This window comes from Miscanthus floridulus, chromosome 6 (genome assembly GCF_019320115.1).
Source record: "Miscanthus floridulus cultivar M001 chromosome 6, ASM1932011v1, whole genome shotgun sequence".
Classification (NCBI taxonomy): domain Eukaryota; kingdom Viridiplantae; phylum Streptophyta; class Magnoliopsida; order Poales; family Poaceae; genus Miscanthus; species Miscanthus floridulus.
In genome coordinates, this window is record NC_089585.1 from 85,965,566 (window position 1) to 85,983,610 (window position 18,045).

Genomic DNA, 18,045 nt, shown 5'->3' on the forward strand with positions numbered 1-18,045 from the left:
CTCTATTGAGGACTACATCATTGAGAAAGGCAAAGAGATTACTTCTCATCAAACCTTATCGCTGGAAAATCAGGCTCGGCTAAAAGAGGTGATCATTCTGCTGAACAAGGACACCATTAGTCTGGTTCAGGATGCAGATCAGATAAAAGACCTCCTTGAACTCATTGATCAAGATATCCCCTCTGCTCTTAAGGCCCCCCTAGAATCTGCAGCCCATCTTGATGACCACTTTGCTATGGTGAGAAGGGCAACCAAGAACATATCTTCGAGGGCTGCTCTGCAGAAGGATAGATCTTTGAAAAAGCTGGAGATTAAAGATCTTCACTCTCATATCCAGACTACAAGAAATTCTTTAACAACCTTGGAACCTGAACTGAAAGCCATGGAGGATGAAAAAAGCAGACTAGAAGCTCAACTAGCCGAACTGAATGCCAAAATTCAGTCTCACAGGGCCCAAATAGCTAACTTGCCGAAGAACATAGAAGCAACTTCACTAAAGATAACTTCGATCATCAAAGAAGATCAGCAAATCAAAACTAAGTTATCCAGCATCCAGAGCTCTGAAGATGAGGATCAGAAAGTGCTAGATAATGTTAGCCGAATCAGGACTGAAGCCATAGAGGCAATCAATCAGCTTCTGAACAAGTAGACATTGGGCTTGTAATAAACTCAAGTGTGATACCCTCTGTCCTTTAACTAATCAACTTCGTGTTTACATATTTTTATTTGTTTGAAAAAGCAATCGGCCTTTTCCCCTTAAATTACTCAATTAGAATGTAGCCGATTGTCTCTATTCTTCCGATAGCCGAACGAATCCAATTTAAATATTGTGAGGGTATAGCCGAACAATGTTGGCTCCAACAAATCAGGGAGATATTCGAGCGACGTTCGATTTAACCCATGCCTGGCCCAGCCCAGTAGTGGCCCAGCTGAAAGGGAAAAACCCTACTCCACCATTCGGCATTCTTGCCCCACAACCCCGTGGAATTCGCCATGATCCTTCGCTTCGGCTTATAAATAGACCCTTCCGTTAGCCTTCATCGCTATCTTCGCTTTAGCGTTCTCACATCCGTCTCCTCCACTTCCTTCGCTCGATTCATTCCAGAAGAAAACCCTAACCTCCATCAAAGCAAATGACGAACAGTGGCAACCGTGGCAAGCGTCCTGCCGATGGAGAGGCTGAAGGAAGCAGAGCATCGTGCTGCCGGCGTCGTGGGTACGATTCGGCTTTTTGCCCCCCTTGCAATTTCCTTGTTCATCTCTTAGTTTCGATTTTTCCTTCCTCATTCATTAGGATAAGGGTCATCAGCTCCAGCCAATATCATCTCCTTCCTCCGGCGACAGCAGCTCAACCGGGAACTCCATCATCTGGCTCTTCCGGATCTTCTAGCTCTTCAAGCTCTTACCATTCCAATCCTTGGGGCCCGGCAGAACCGGCAGATGCACACCATCCATACTCTCATGAGGAGGCGCTCAAGTTTCGCCAGGAGAGGGACGAAGCCCGGGAGGAGCTAGGCGACATCTCCAAGAAATTCGGCATCGATCAAGCCGAATGGGAGGACCAGCGGAAGCGACTCTGTGACGCCATCACCGGTTTGATATCCTCATTTAGTTTTATCATTCTAGCTTCCCTTACTTGCTGATCCATTTTTTTCTTTTCTGCCCAGCTCTTTCTGCGGAGAATGACCGCTTGAAGGCGGCGGCGAACAAGATCGCCGACAAGGTGAATGCCCAAGGGGAGACATCCGAGGCACGCCTTGATGCTGCGGACGGCCGCATTGATCAGGCCGTCATCCAAGGTGTGCACCTTGGCGCTTCTCTCGGGCTGGCGGCAATGACCTCCCGAACCAATGAGGACTACTCCTTCCGGCCAGTCGGCTTCGCTGGAGGACGCCCAGACGAGATTGACGACATAGACGAGCGTCTGGAGGCCTACAATGATCATGCCGCCGCCCTTGCCGAATCCACAAACCCTCAGTCCGTCCTCAACAAGTTATTTGAGGAGTAGTTTGTATTAGGATGGACTTCTATGAATAATCTCGTCTTTTGGAAGAATACTTATTTCTTTGATTCTTTTTGATAAAATTCTGCCTGTGACTGTCATAAAAAATGCTGAAAACACCCCAACCTTGCATAAACATTCTTGTGCTAGAGGCGATGCAAACTGCATCGGCTATTTTGTGCTAAAGGCGATATGAACCATATCGGCTATTCTCGGTCTTATTTATTTTTAGGCTAAAGGCGATTTTCCCTTTATCGGCTTTTCTGATCTACATTCATAAACCAACCTCAACACTGGGGTAATATCTCTTAAGAAATCTTCCATTGATAGCTCTGGTAAACTCCTCTCCAAATAAAGTTTTCAATATGTATGCATTGCCAGGTACACATTCTACTATTCAGAAAGGACCTTCCCAATTTGGAGACCATTTGCCGAACGCTCTATCCTTTGTTCCAACTGGCAATATAGTTTTCCAAACCAAGTCTCCTTCTGCGAATTGCTTCAGCCTAACCCTTTTGTTATAATACTTTGCAACGCGTATTTTATTTTTCTCAATATTTTCTAATGCCCTGAGACGAATCAAATGTAGATCTTCCAATTCATCCATCATTAGATTCTTATAATCTTCTTCCACCAATTCTTTCTATAACACAACTCGCCTTGATCCTGACCGTAATTCCCATGGTAACACAGCATGATGCCCATAAACCAGTTCATAGGGAGACGTTTGAGTGGACCCATGATAAGCCATTCGGTAAGCCCACAATGCTTCATTAAGAACCAAGTGCCATTTCCTTGGTTTTTCATCAATCTTCTTCTGGATGATTTTAATCATAATCTTATTTGATGCTTCTGCCTGACCATTAGCTTGTGCATAATAAGGAGAAGAATTATACAACTTAATCCCCATACTTTTGGCAAAGTCACAGAATTCTGAAGAAGTAAACTGAGTTCCTTGATCAGTTGTTATAGTCTGAGGAATCCCGAATCTATGAACTATATGTTCCTTAACAAAACTGATCATATTCTCTGACGTTACCTTCTTCAAAGGGATAGCTTCAACCCACTTGGTGAAATAATCCATGGCCAAGAGTACAAATTTGTGTCCCTTACTAGAAGGAGGATTGATCTGACCAATTAAATCTATACCCCATCCTCTGAACGGCCAAGGCTTGATTATAGGATTCATAGCAGATGCTGGAACTTTTTGAATATTGCCGAATTTTTGACAATTGTGACACCCTTTGTAATATTCAAAACAATCTTCCAACATAGTTGGCCAAAAATAACCAGTTCTCCTAATTATCCACTTCATCCGATAAGCTGACTGATGTGCACCACACAATCCTTCGTGAACCTCATACATCACTTTCTTGGCCTCTTCTTGACTTAAACATTTGAGCAATACCCCATCGATGGACTTATAATATAACTGATCATCAAGAAACACAAATTTGAGAGCTTTGTACCTGAGTTTTCGGGAAACTTTTTGAGATGGATCTTTCAGATAATTGGTAATTTCGTATCTCCAATCACCATCTACTTGATCAGTATTTAAAACACCTTCTTCTATAGCAAAAACTTCCCGACTCTCTCGATATCCAGAAGCAGCTTGAGCTAACTTATTTGCTTCTTCATTGTACTCTCTAGGGATATGATGCAAGGTCACCACCATAAAATTCTTCAAAAGTTCTCTACACTCCTCATAATATTCTCTTAATACATTGTTCTTGCATTCATACTGACCATTCAGTTGATTAATCACCAACTCAGAATCCCCAAAGATTTCAACAGCAACGGCCTTTACTTCTATAAGAAGCTGAAGCCCTCTAAGCAACGCTTCATACTCTGCCTGATTATTAGTAACATGAAAGTCAATAGGAACCGCGTACTCAAAAGTTTTTCCTTGTGGGGAAATCAAGAGAATACCAGCACCACCACCTTTGTTACAAGATGATCCATCGAAGAACAAGGCCCAAGGCACAATGCTTATCGCCTCAATAGAAAGATCCCGATGTTGGGTAATAAAATCGGCAATAATTTGACCCTTTACCGCCTTTGCCGATTCATACCTTAAATTAAATTCTGACAATGCTAAAATCCATTTGCCAATTCTTCCATTCAAAATCGGCATTGATAGCATATGTTTGATTACATCAAAACTAGAAACTACCACGCATTCGGAATTCAACAAATAGTGCCGAGATTTGGTACATGAGTAATACACACATAAGCAAAGTTTTTCTGTAGCCGAATACCTTGTTTCTGGGTCTAGCAGCTTTCGGCTAAGATAAGCTATGACTCTTTCTTTTCCTTCAAACTCTTGCATAAGGGCCGATCCTATCGATAGGCTATCGGCCGCCACATACAACTTAAAAGGCTTGTCAAGTTGTGGAGGTACCAGCACAGGTGGTGCTTTCATATATTGCTTGATCTCATCAAAAGCCTTTTGTTGTATGTCACCCCATACAAATTTTTGATCTTTCTTGAGCTTTAATAAAGGGGAAAAAGGTAAAACTCTCTCTGATAGATTGGATATGAATCTTCTTACAAAGTTGATTTTGCCTAACAATGATTGTAATTCTGTGAGATTGGTTGGCGGCACAACTTTGTCTATTGCTTCCATGCTCTTTTTCCCGACTTCAATTCCTCCTTTATGAACTAAAAATCCCAAAAACTCACCGGCTGAAACTCCAAAGGCACATTTGTTTGGATTCATCTTCAAGCCATGCTTCCTTGTGCACTCCAGAGTCTTTCTTAAATCGGCTAAATGTCCTTTATGATTTCTAGACTTGACCACTACATCATCGATGTAGATCTCTATAATCTTGCCGATCAACTCGTGAAAAATATAATTCATAGCTCTTTGATAAGTTGCACCGGCATTCTTTAACCCAAATGTCATGACTATCCATTCAAACAAACCAATATGACCAGGACATCTGAAAGTTGTTTTCGAAATATCTTCTATTGCCATAAAAATTTGATTATAGCCAGCATTACCATCCATAAAACTAATGACTTCATAACTTGCTGCTGCATCTACCAGTAAATCGGCAACTGGCATTGGGTAACCATCCATGGGAGTAGCCTTATTAAGATTTCTGAAATCTATGCAAACTCTCATTTTTCCATTTTTCTTGTATACCGGTACTATATTTGAAATCCACTCTGCATACTTGCATGGCCGAATGAAGTTTGCTTCTATTAATCTTTCAACCTCGTTCTTCACATCGGCCAATACTTCCTCTTTGTATATCTTCCGTGGAGGTTGTTTATAAGGATGAAATCCAGGTTTAATGGGTAATCGATGCTCAACAATGGAACGATCCAATCCAGGCATTTCCGTGTAATCCCAAGCAAAACAATCTTTAAACTCTTTCAACAGATCTATCAATTTTGATTTATATTCTGGGTCTAACTTTGCACTAATATACATCGGCCTTGGCTTAGAACCATCACCAACATTAATTTCTTCCAACTTATCAGCCGACATAAAACCACGTCCCAACTTTCCTTTGTTGCCATCGACGGGATTTTCCATTAAAAATTGCTATGAGAGCCGACTGCTTGAATCGGCTGTTGGCCCTCGCTGAAAACATTTACAAGACCTTCTTTCCACACTTTTCCAGAGAAACAATCGATGCCCTCATATTCCCAATAGGTAGATTCTATGGCAGCAACACTTACCGAATTATCAGCATGTACAACTTCAACATCATCTCCAATCCATTGAATGAGAATTTGATGCATAGTTGAAGGAATGCAACAATTAGCATGGATCCAATCTCTGCCCATGAGTAGACTATATGCCCCCTTGCCATCAATGACAAAAAAGGTAGTAATTAGAGTTTTCGACCCAATAGTCAACTCAACATGGATGGCACCTCGGGTATCGGAAGGATTGCCAGCAAAGTCCCTAAGCACCATGTCAGTTTTCAACAATTCTTCATTAGTCATCCCAAGCTTTCTGAAGGTAGTATAAGGCATGATATTGATAGCAGCCCCTCCATCGACAAACATCTTAGTTAAAGGCTTGCCATTGACATATCCTTTCAAATAGAGTGGTCTCAAGTGACGATTCTTGATTGGTTTGTCAAAAACAGCTTGCTGTGTTAATACAAGCTGAGCCATCAAATCCTGACATTCACTTTCATCAAAATCAGAGTACACCTCTTCTTGGACATCTTGGCTTTCGGGAGCTATAAACTCTGATGGGAGGAAGAAAGCCATGCAAGCATTAGCCGAAGGACCACATCCATCAGGCTTCTTTTTAGGACACCATATTTGCTTTGTTTCGGTAACTTCCTGTTCCAACTCCCTATTCCTCAACCGTTGAACTCTTCTTTTCTGACTTTTCCTCAGGCCTGGAGGACACCACTGTCCTTTTTGCCATACGTATCTATAGAAGTCAGCTTCTTCATATTGCACTCTATCATGAATCCAACCTTGACCTGCAACTCTTTTTCTTTGCTGATTCTCAAAATCATCTATTTTTAAGCGCCGATCATCTTCAGGAACCTTCGTTCCAAGTCTTTCATAGACGGGATGGCGGTTGACTCGAGATTGCCTATACTCAGAGTACTAAGCACTACACTCCGGACAATTATTTCTTGCAGGCAACCTCAAGCCTTCATTCCAACAATGCCTAAAGAATGAACAACCCCAATGAGACTGCTCCTGTTCTGTCATGTATTCTTCTATAGCTTTATAAACCAGGGCTGCCATCTTCTGAGCATCCTCCTCTTCAGTGTAATCAGTTTGATGCGGAAGAAGAACCCTTGGCATTGACTGCTTTTGAAACACTTTATTGCTCTTGTTTTTGGAAAAAGACATCAAGCACTTTCGTTGGTATTGCTCACATGCTTGTAGCACTAAATCCCTGTAATTATCTGGCAATTCTGTCATGCTCACATCCAGAACATGATCATTGTTGATTTCAGATGCCATCTTGAACTAAAAGGTTGTCCCACCAAGCGTGCCAAAAAGTGTGTTGACACAAAATGTGACGCACTGTGCCTCACACACAGCAAGCCGAAAAGCGTGGCTTCAATCGGGTTCCCGGGTGCTTCGCGATCCGGAAGCGTGCCAGTCAGTTTAACCTGAAAACTAACAAGGGATAGAACAATTAAATGTCAAATCGGAACATGTCGGGTAATACCAGACAGTTCCACATATACGGCCCTGAAGCCACTTACAAAGACATACAGCTATAGAGAGCTGTCTGCCAACAAACTCATAGATCATTCAGCTAATCGTAAGATGAATGCACGTAAAGACCTAATTGCCGAATGCATGTGCATGGGAAGACATGTTTGAACAAGTGAAATTAATTATGAGTTAATGCATAACGAAGCTCGGCAGTCCAGCCGAATTGGGGTCCATGAGGAAGGAACGTGCAAATAAAAAATGATTAAACTAATCTAAAACCTGCATCTGCCGCACGACACCTGGTTTCGTTAAAGCTTAAACGTGATTAACATGCATGAACCCGCAACACGTGACAATCTAGATTAAAATAATTCAGCCATTGTGAGCGTATTATCTATTTGCAAAGGTAATATGAAAAGCAATGATCGTAGAAGCACGAATAAAACCATAAGAGAAAAAAGAGAGCCGAACAATATCAATCTAGATTGGGCAGAAGTATGTTACAAATATATAAAATGTTTAAAACATGCAACACTGGATAACTTAATGAATCTATTTAGATTTGCCATATCTAATAGAGCCGATAACTATCTTGCTTTCACTAAGCATATTGAGCAAACGCCTGCCGCACGGTATTTACTCATAAACAAAGCATAAGCAAAGACTTCTTGATTGTTAAGCAAAGATCCGCCACACGATCATTGAAAACAAACAAGACTACTTGCATCATGTCTAAATCCACCGCATGATACTAAACATGATAACAAGGTTGTCGGAACTTACGGAGGTCGACGGATCGATGACTCCTCTCAAAGAACTCGACGACACGACAAAAGGACTCGAAAGTTGGCACGGGGCCAGTTGTATTGATTTGGTTGTGAACCCTTATTACAATGGTCGAGGGTCAATATTTATACCCTAGACAAAACACGAGTCCTAGAGGACTACGATTTACAAAGGAACTTCTAAACAAACTTGGAAACTTGCGATTCCTTACCCTAAACTTTTAGATTCCTTTATTATTACAACTTTCATCTTTCCGATCGGTCTTGCCTGCCATCTTCTGTTTTCCCGAATGGAGTCACCGCCTTCTGAAGTAACCGACCGCACAAGCATTTAGCCGACCGCCTGTTTTGTTTGCCGAACACCCTTCTTCCCGCATGCGGGTCCACCTGTCATCCTCCAGAATCGACCAAAATCCAGTGTTAACAGATACACTTGTTCCATAGAAGGTTTCATTGAAATGTTTATACACGAACAGTATCTGATCACCGATGTCCCTCACCTTGGACCACTCCGGCGTACGGTCGTGGAGGTTGCACTTGTAGATCGCGCTGCTGTAGGTGAAGCTCTATTTCTCGTGGAACGTGCTCACCATGGCACCCAAAATGTGCAGCTCACCATTTGATTCTAGGTAGCTGCGGTGGTAGAGCCCCGCAGGTGGAGACAGCGATGGCAGCAACGTCGTAGTTGGAGTAGCACCGACGGCGTTGCTGCTGTAGACAGAGATTTCTCTAGTGCAGTTGATTGCTAAAACTTATCTTAGAAGTGGGTAATCAACCCTATGGAGAACTCTAGTTTGGTGTCGAGCAGCGTCCATGTGCTGTCGACTCCAACCCGACAGAACGCGACCTCTGTGGACCACCCAAGCATGGCCATGGCCACGTACTCGCGGCCGGCGGCGTCAGACGGCGACGAGAGCACGATCTCGTGGAAGAACACGTCCCTCATGTCTTCTAGCTTGATGGCTCTGCCTGCAGCATCTGCGTCCCCATAGCCGTTGGTGGGATGGAGGACCCACCGGCAGTGGACCCTAGACATGAGTTCTGATGAGGACGCTGCCATGACGTGTTCGCCTGCTGGCGGGAGCTCAACGCGGGGGGCACGGGCACCGGTGAATGGATTCAACAGCGTCAGGGACACTGCCTCGTCCATGAGCGCCAGCCACCCACACGAGGAGCCACACGCCACCTTGCCGTGGACATTGGGCAGCGTCTTGGACAAGACCTTCTTCTCCGGGACGCAGTAGAAGCCGACACGGTCTGAGTCGGGGTCGAACGGGAGCAGCAGGAGCAACCCGAAGGTCGCGAATGGGACGGCGGCGCGCTATGGGGAGCAAGCGGATCGGAAGGATGCCGCGTCGTGGCCTGACACGAGACGCTGCCCGATGGACTCGAGGAGATCCTCTAGCTAGCCAGATCTCCAGTCACGGAGAGGTAGGGACCTTCTCTTGGGATTGGGAGGCTGAGCCATGGAAGACAGATGACATCAACTATGGTTCACGCAAGAAATGGTGTGTGGTGTCTACTGTCGTGATGGACCATGGATTGGGGAACGGGGATATGGGGAAAGGATTCAAAATGAACAGACCTAGGGGTAATTTCAGCAAGAAAAAGCAAGCGAGGGCGATGGAAAACGTGAGTGTGAAACCAAATGAAAGGAGGAAAAAGCTGTCTCTTTTGCAAATGCAAAGAGGGTAAGTAATTAAGTGTAGGCAGATTTGTCAAGGTTCTCAGAAATACAAAGAGGTTCCTTTTGTCTTAATACTCTTTCCTTCTGTGTTAATTCTCTTTCCTTTTGCTCGTTGCCATGCATGCTGGTGCATGCAAACATGCAATATGTATATGGATAGCACAATAATTTTCTACTTCCTATTTTATCATGATTCCTCTATCACTTGGTAGCGTGCCCGTACGTTGCTATGGGATAACTAATAATTTATACTAAGAACACACGGATCGCACGATAAGATAACAATACTATAAAAATTAAATACCAACGTTAAAGTGACATTTAATCCAAAAAGAAAAGTTTATGAATTTAACACAGTCACGGAGTGCACGGCGTCCTAGGCTCACAAACTCTACTTTATAGACCTTTCCGTGATGCGGCTAAGATAATGTTTTATATTGGCAGGAAGAAATCTCCGATATCCATTTCTTTCATTGTAATCCATTTATCTAGACAATGTTTGAGGTGAGGGCACGGTTATAGTTTTTAGTAGCTTTGCGATATTGTCCGAAGCTATGAGATGATTGATGTCTTGCAATGATCCTTCCAGAGATTGGGTCAAATCCAACCTAGAGCCTCGGAACCCTGCATCTTTTCCTGGACGGGCTTCACTTCGGATGCGCCGATAGCAATATCAACGATCTCCAATCGATGGACCAAGTTGTATGGATCCTCATACAATGGCTCAGACATGTAGATTTTGTTCTCCTTGTACTTGGATACACTTGTTCCACTGAAGCTTTCATTGAAATGTTTATACACGAACAGTATCTGATCACCGATGTCGATGAAATATGGTCGACAGTCTACCTAGGGTTATGCTCAAGGTAGTAGATTATTGGTAGACAGGTGTGCAAGCTACGAACAAGATGGTGACACAAGACAAAGACGAGGTTTTATCTAGGTTTGGCCGCCATGAAGGCGTAATACCTACATCCTACGTCTGATTATATTGCTGTGTGTAAAATGAGATGATTTTTGAGAGAGGTCCCCTGCCCGCCTTATATAGTCTGGGGGGCAGGGTTACAAATCTGGAAACTAATCCCAACCAGTTATAATTGCCATAGGTGGCCGGATAAGGATTCATATTCTAACCGACCAGGATCTTGCTTGATCTCCAAGTCTATCTTGATTCCTTACGCGGGACTCCGAGCAGATCGGCTGGGCCATGCGTCATCATCTAGTGGGCCGAACCCCCTGGTCTGAGCTGGCCCAAACCTAGCCATAAGGGTATAGGGGTTAATACCCCCACAGCTAGTCCCCGAGCACCATGTATTATGTTGCGACACACCGTTTGATCTTCTTCGGCTAATGCGGTCTGTCTTCATATCATCTCCAACTGGTTGAAACATTGACCAAGCAAATATGCTAGTATTCTGGTCAGCACAAAGAGCAGTAGACCACGATTATAGCCGAAGATTCTGGTTGTCCGAAGAATGCATGGTGCTCTAAAGAAAAAAGAAAAAGATTTCCTTCCTGATCAAGTTTGCCCACTTGTATTTCTAAAAAGAAATGTAAGTGACCCTTGTACATTAGTAGTTATGGCCAACAGTCAGAGCGTAGGGGTCGATAAAATAAGCACATTCACCGCAAGGTGAAGTGTGCCCACTTAGTCCCCGAGCTTGGTAGTAGGTAACGTAGACACATGGTGCTAGGGTCTAAAAAGAATTCCCAGTTAAGTTGAGAATCCAATCGTCGTACAAGCGATACGAGCCGCACCAGCAGGTGCATCGTACCGATGTAGTCCCCGAGCTTGCTGGAAGGCAAGGTATCAGCCTTGTAGCAAGGTCTAAGTGAGAAAAAATAAATGCCTCTCAACTGTATGTGAGTACAAATCACATGTAGCCGAGGAGAGCGGTCCCCGAGCAATGGTCGAGAGTGGTCGGGGCAGTCCCCGAGCGCAGCATGGGGAAAATGATGAATCCCCGAGAATAACCATAGTCGGGACAGTCCTCGAGCACAAAGGTATTCAGGATAGTCCCCAAGCACAAGGGCGGTTGAGACAGTCCCGAGCATGAGAGTGGTCGAAACAGTCCCCGAGCACGATGGTGGTCGGGATAGTCCCTAAGCACAAGGATAGTCGCGACAGTCCCCGAGCCAACCGGGGAAGCCTACGGTCTCGACCAGCCAGGCATCGGTGGGGCCATCTTCTTCAGCTCAATCAATGCTAGAGTCCCCGAGACCCGAGCACAATGTCAGGCCTAGGGAGTAGCAGGCGCCACGTGCCCCGACCAGCCAATAGTGTAGGCTATAGCTGTAGAAGAAGATGTAGTTGGGTTATTGTAAACTTGGACCTTTTCAGGCAAGCTTGTAATAACGTACTTGTATATCAACATAAGCTTGTTTGTTTTGTAGAAAACATGTTTAAGCTCGGATATCGTGTTGATGTAACTAAGTTAGAACGTGTTGGCGTTCTATTTAGTTGTACTAGTTTAGTTGACATGTCATCCTGAAAGGTTTGTATGGCCCTGGTTTGTCTTGCGGTTGGAGTGTGAGGTGTGTAGCTTGTGCACATGTAGAAACACACAAGTCAAACCAAAGAGCACCTGCCGATCACCCGTAGCGTTGAGAGCAGATCCCATGCACGCATTGGGAGGAACCGGAGATAGGGCCTGCTCCGAGAACCCGAGAAGGAATGGTGGTTGGTTTTAACTGGTAGAGTTAGAATAACAATAGACTTCGAAGTGACACATTAGAGTGGTCGGAGAAATCATAATAGCCTTATTGAAATAAATCAAAAGTACAAGAGGGGTACATATCTTAGTAGCTAAGCATAGAAACACCTAAGCTTGTCGATGTGCCAGGAATTGGGTACGTCTGTGCCGTCTAGGCGAGCTAACCTGTAAGATGTAGAGCGTGTAACCTCCTTGATCATGAAGGGTCCTTCCCATGGGGTTGCGAGTTTGTGGACACTAGCCTGATTCATCTTCCACTTTAGGACCAGGTCCTCGACCACGAAGAACCGCTCCTTGAAGTTCTTGTTGTAGTACCTGCGTAAAACAGCAAGGTATTTGGCTATACGTACGCAAGAATCGAACCGCTTCTCTTCTACACTATTCTCTTCTAGCTCCCACACTTCATTGGCCTTGTCTTCGTCAAAGTTCTCTACCCATGCTGATCTGAAGGCTATATCTGCTGGGAGCACTGCCTCAGCGCCATAAACCATAAACTATGGTGATACGCCGGTATTGCGACTGGGCTAGGTTCTGAGACCCCAGACCATGGCTGGTAACTCTTTGAGCCATCTTCCAGGAGCTTTGTCATTCTCTCTGTACATCCTCTTCTTAAGTGCATCCAGGATCATACCATTTGCCCGCTCGACCTATCCATTAGCTCTAGGGTGTGCCACCGAGACGTATTTTACTACTATGCTCCTTTCATCGCAGAAGTCCCAAAAAGCGTTCTCGGTGAATTGAGTACCCAGATCAGTGATGATGCTATTGGGTATGCCGAAGTGGTGGATGACCTGGTCGAGGAATGCGACAGCCTTTTCTAAAGATGCCTTGACCAGGGGCATGTACTCTATCCACTTGGAGAATTTGTCGATCAGCACAAAGACGCATGTAAATTTTCTAGGGGCTGGTTTGAAAGACTTGATCATATCCAGTCCCCAGCATGCGAAGGGCCAAGAGGCTGGTATAGTCTGAATCTCATGTGCTGGTACATGGATTCTCTTGGCAAAAAACTGACAACCTTCACAATGGCGGACTAGCTTCTCTACATCGGCTACGGCTGACAGCCAATAGAACCCTGCTCGGAAAGCCTTGCCGACCAGTGTTCTCGAGGCCGTGTGGTTGCCGCAGGAGCCAGAGTGGATTTTGTCTAGGAGATGTTCACCATCCTCCTAGGTTATACACTTCATCAAGATTTCCTCCTTCGTGTTCTTGCGCCACAATTTGCCATCGACGAGCAGATACTACTTACTACGACGCATCAGGCGTTCGTTTTCTGTCTGATCGGTGTAACCGCTACCATCTGTTAGGTACTTGATGAAAGGTACTCTCTAGTTAGGCTTCTTAGTGGTCGGAGGTGGTTTGGTGGTGTTTGACGCCGGAACCGTAGCCACCAATGGCTGGTCTGGGGGCTTGTCGACCGTAGGATCTTCTTCTTTGATGGAGGGCGTGAGTAGGTCTTGAACAAATACGCCATGTGGGACTTTGGCTCAGGATGATCCTAACTTTGACAGTGCATCTACTGTTTGATTTTTGTCCTGGACCACATGTGTGTACTCGATGCCATAGAACTTGCCTTCTAGCTTTCTGATCGCTTTGCAGTATGCGTCCATCTTTTCGCTGGTCGTATCCCAGTCCTTGTTGAGTTGGTTGATGACTAGAGCCGAGTCTCCATAGACATAGAGATGCTTGACACCGAGCTCGATCGCAATGTGCAGACTGTGTAGGCATGCTTCGTACTCGGCGGCGTTATTAGACACTGGGAAATAAATCCTGAGGACATATCAGAGCTGCTCCTTAGATGGTGATACGAAAAGGACTTCTGCTCCTACGCCATCGATGTTGAGAGAGCCGTCGAAGTACATCTTCCAATACTTGGTGGGCCCCTGAGAGGCAGGTGTGCTTAAGTCTGTCCACTCAACGATGAAATCGACAAGTGCCTGAGACTTGATTGTAGTACGGCTTGCAAATTCCAAGGAGAAAGGGCATAGCTCCATCGCCCATTTGACAATGCGCCCGTTTGCATCCTTGTTGCGAATGATGTCTCCCAAAGGGTACTTGGTCATGACCACCACACGATATCTGTCGAAGTAGTGTTTCAACTTTCGAGATGTAATTAGTATGGTGTAGATTAGTTTCTAAATCTATGGGTACCTGGTCTTAGATTCACTGAGCACCTCACTGATGAAATAAATTGGTCGCTGTACCTTGTAGATGTGATCAGGCTCATCGTGCTAGACCACCATGGCAGTGGAGACCACTCGATTAGTTGCCGCAATGTAAAGCAGGAGGGTTTCGTCTTCTCTGGGAGCAGTGAGGACCGGAGGTGATGTAAGGAATTGTTTCAGCTGTGTAAAGGCAGCGTCTGCTTGCTCCGACCACTCAAACTTCTCAGATGCTTTGAGCAGCTGGAAAAATGGTAGTCCTTTTTTGCCTAATCTAGATATGAAATGACTGAGGGCAGCCATGCATCCGGTATGGTTTGACTTGGGATAGAGCTGGCAGGGTCCTTTCAATGCTTTGGCATAGTCTTCTTCGTAGTTGCGACGTCCGCCACCTTTTTTAATGATGTTGACTTCGCCGTCATCTTCTCGAGCACGCTTGCCCCTGTAATCATCACGGCGATTACGCCGCTGATTACGCTGGTCGTGGTGGTCGTGAAAATCGTTGCGCTGGTTACGGCGATCAAAATTGTCGTTCCGACCACGGTTGCCGTGGTAGTCATCGCGGTGTGGGGGGTGGTCGGAGCATGGAACCCTTGCTGCTTCTTCGATGATTATCTTTTTTGCATCATCGGTGTCCGCATATTTTTTAGCAGTAGCTAGGAGCGCTGTGACCGATTCAGGTCTTTTGCGGAGGAGCTTGTCCCTTAGGGCATCGTGGAAGCGGAGACCAGTGATGAAAGCTTCGATTGCCTCATTGTCAGAGATTGATGGAACCTTGATGCGCATCTCCGAGAATCGTCGGACATACTCGCGTAGTGGCTCATCTTTGCGATCTCGAATCCGCTGCAGATCATATTTGTTGCCGAGTTGTTCGCAAGTAGCAATGAAGTTGTCGATGAATGCTTGCTTGAGCTCTTGCCAAGAATCAAAGTAGTTTGCTAGCAAGTTGACCAGCCATTGGTGGCCTGCATGGCCAACAGCGACTGGGAAGTAATTAGACATGACATGCTCGTCAGCCATGGCTGATCTGCACGTGGTTTTGTAGAGCATGACCCATAACTCGGGGTTCTCCTTGCCGTCGTACTTCTAGAGTTTTTTTGAGCTTGAAGTTTTTTGGCCACATGACTTGGCAAAGGTGAGGAGTAAACTGCTTCAAACCCATAGGGCCGTGGGTAGTATCATATTCCATACGGCGATAGCTTTCGTGGGATGCACGATCGTTGGCTCTTTGGTTAATGCGATCACGCAGATCACGTTCTCTGAGGGAATGGTGGAGATTGTTATTGCCATCATGTCGATCCCGATTGCCACCTTGGTTGACCCCGTGACCATGGTTATCATAGCGATTGTTGCGGTTGTCTCGTCGATTATTGTCCTAGTTGTTGCGGCGGTTGTTGCCCCGGTAGTCGTGGCGGTTGTCGTCCCGATAATCGTGGCGGTTATCATCCCGACCACCATCATGACCACCATTTCCACCTTGATGGTTGTCTGGTGGGTCGTTGTTGCGTGAGACCACATTGGTTGGGTGGCTGTGGGTGACTTGAGTACTGGCGACTATGGCTTGATTTGACTGAGACGGACGGAGCCCGGGCTTGGTTTGCAATCTCTGTGGTCTGGGCTATAGCAGCCGTCAGGTAGGCTTGTACATCATCACGAATTGCCTAGATTTCTAGGGTATTGGGTAGTCATTGCATTGTCGCCATAGCAACAACTACGTTGGTGCTTGGAGTCCTGAAGACCTGCTTTTCCCCTACCCTATCAAAGGCATTGTTGAGATCGCGTGGCTGGAACCTTATGCATCGTGCCTCCTCTTCTGCCTTGGCTTTGGCTTGTCTACGATTAAACTAGTTAATATTGTATGCTTCGCGTGCTAGCCTTTCTTGTTCTATTTCGCCAACTGCCGGTGGTTTGTCATTACTGACGACATTGATCAAGTCTCCTCGCCTTGGTGGGAAGGATGGGAATCGTGGGAACCTCGGGGAGTGGTCTGGGATATCTAGATCGTATTCAACTTCTTCATTGTCCCAATGCTAAAGCTCAGTGTGGAGGAGCCAATAGATGCGATGCTGGATGGGGAGCTTGAACCACCCTCTTGAACTATGTGGACCGATCCTTCTTGATGCTCCTCAATCTAACCATGTTGATGAAGTTGCATGGCTTTGGCTGAGGTCGATGTATAAGACATAGATCCGAGCAGCATTGTATATTGTACGCGTAGTTGGAAGCAGTGTTTCGCAGGCCATAGGGCTGAGCCTGGTAATTCTCCATCAAGGCTTCGCACTCGAAGAGCTGGAGACCCATTGCGGGGCTAGTCAGCGACGAACGGAGTGCCCTTTAGGAGTAGACATGACCACGAGATCCGTACCAAGTCGTGCAGAACGACTGGCCTGAGCTAGTCGGGTAGATCTGTTGTGGGTAGTGGTTACCTGCTCGGTAGGTTGATTTTGAATCGAATCTACCAGAGCTAGGGTTTCAGCAAGCTTGGTGACGACTTGATCGATGGAGTCGAGTAGGTCGGTGTTGTCGATCTGCCTCCCTTTGTAGAGAGGAAGCGAATGATGGGTTGTCGACGTGGCTAAAGACGATGCTGGTGTGGCCGGAGCTAGATCCAATGTGGTTGGAGCCATAGATGATGCTGGTGAAGTAGTGGTCGACGCGGATTGGATCTGTGCCTCCTCCGTGGTCATGATGATGAAGTTGTTGGAGCTAGTGGTCTAGGTGATCTGGCCGATGGTGAACGTGAGGCCATTCGGCGTAGCCATGGAACCGAGGATGATGACCATCTTGTTCGTCTAGGGAGCAGTATGCACACCCCTACCTAGCGTGCCACTGTCGATGAAATATGGTCGGCAGTCTACCTAGGGGTATGCTCAAGGTAGTAGATTATCGGCAGACAGGTATGCAAGCTACGAACGAGATGGTGATGCAAGACAGACATGAGGTTTTATCCAGGTTCGGCCGCCATGAAGGCGTAATACCTATGTCCTACGTCTGATTGTATTGCTGTGTGTAAAATGAGATAATTTTTGAGAGGGGTCCCCTGCCCACCTTATATAGTTTGGGGGGCAGGGTTACATATCTAGAAACTAATCCCAACCAGTTACAATTGCCATAGGTGGCTGGATAAGGATTCCTATTCTAACCGACCAAGATCTTGCTTGATCTCCAAGTCTGCCTTGATTCCTTGCGCGGGACTCCGAGCAGATCGGCTAGGCCGCGCGTCGTCTTCTAGTGGGCCGAACCCCCTGATCCGAGCCGGCCCAAACCTAGCTGTAAGGGTATAGGGGTTAATACCCCCACAACCGATGTCCCTCACCTTGGACCACTCCGGCGTACGGTCATGGAGGTTGCACTGGTAGATCGCGCTACTGTAGGTGAAGCTCTGTTTCTCATGGAACGTGCTTACCATGGCACCCAAAATGTGCAGCTCATCGTTTGATTCTAGGTAGCTACGGTGGTAGAGCCCCGTAGGTGGAGACAACGATGGCAGCAGCATCGCAGTTGGAGTAGCGCCGGCAGCGATGCTACTGCAGACGAAGATTTC

At 45.9% G+C, this 18,045-nt stretch overlaps 1 protein-coding gene across 1 annotated transcript; it reads right to left on the reverse strand.

Annotated features, from left to right (window-relative positions):
• Nucleotides 1-8,695: 8,695 nt before the first annotated feature.
• LOC136460778 (uncharacterized) lies at nt 8,696-17,910 on the reverse strand. The gene is made up of 2 exons (XM_066460353.1): nt 17,818-17,910; nt 8,696-9,259 (listed from the first exon to the last, which is right to left on the reverse strand). The coding sequence occupies exons 1-2, from the start codon at nt 17,908-17,910 to the stop codon at nt 8,696-8,698; spliced, it is 657 nt and encodes a 218-aa protein (XP_066316450.1).
• Between the last annotated feature and the right edge of the window lie 135 nt (nt 17,911-18,045).

Bases quoted from the DNA above. Each gene is read 5' to 3' on its own strand.
- LOC136460778 (XM_066460353.1), bottom strand. From the start codon at position 17,910: ATGGTAAGCACGTTCCATGAGAAACAGAGCTTCACCTACAGTAGCGCG. The intron at 9,260-17,817 runs GTGAGGGACATC...TGCTCCCCATAG, and splicing joins GTACGCCGGAGTGGTCCAAG to CGCGCCGCCGTCCCATTCGC.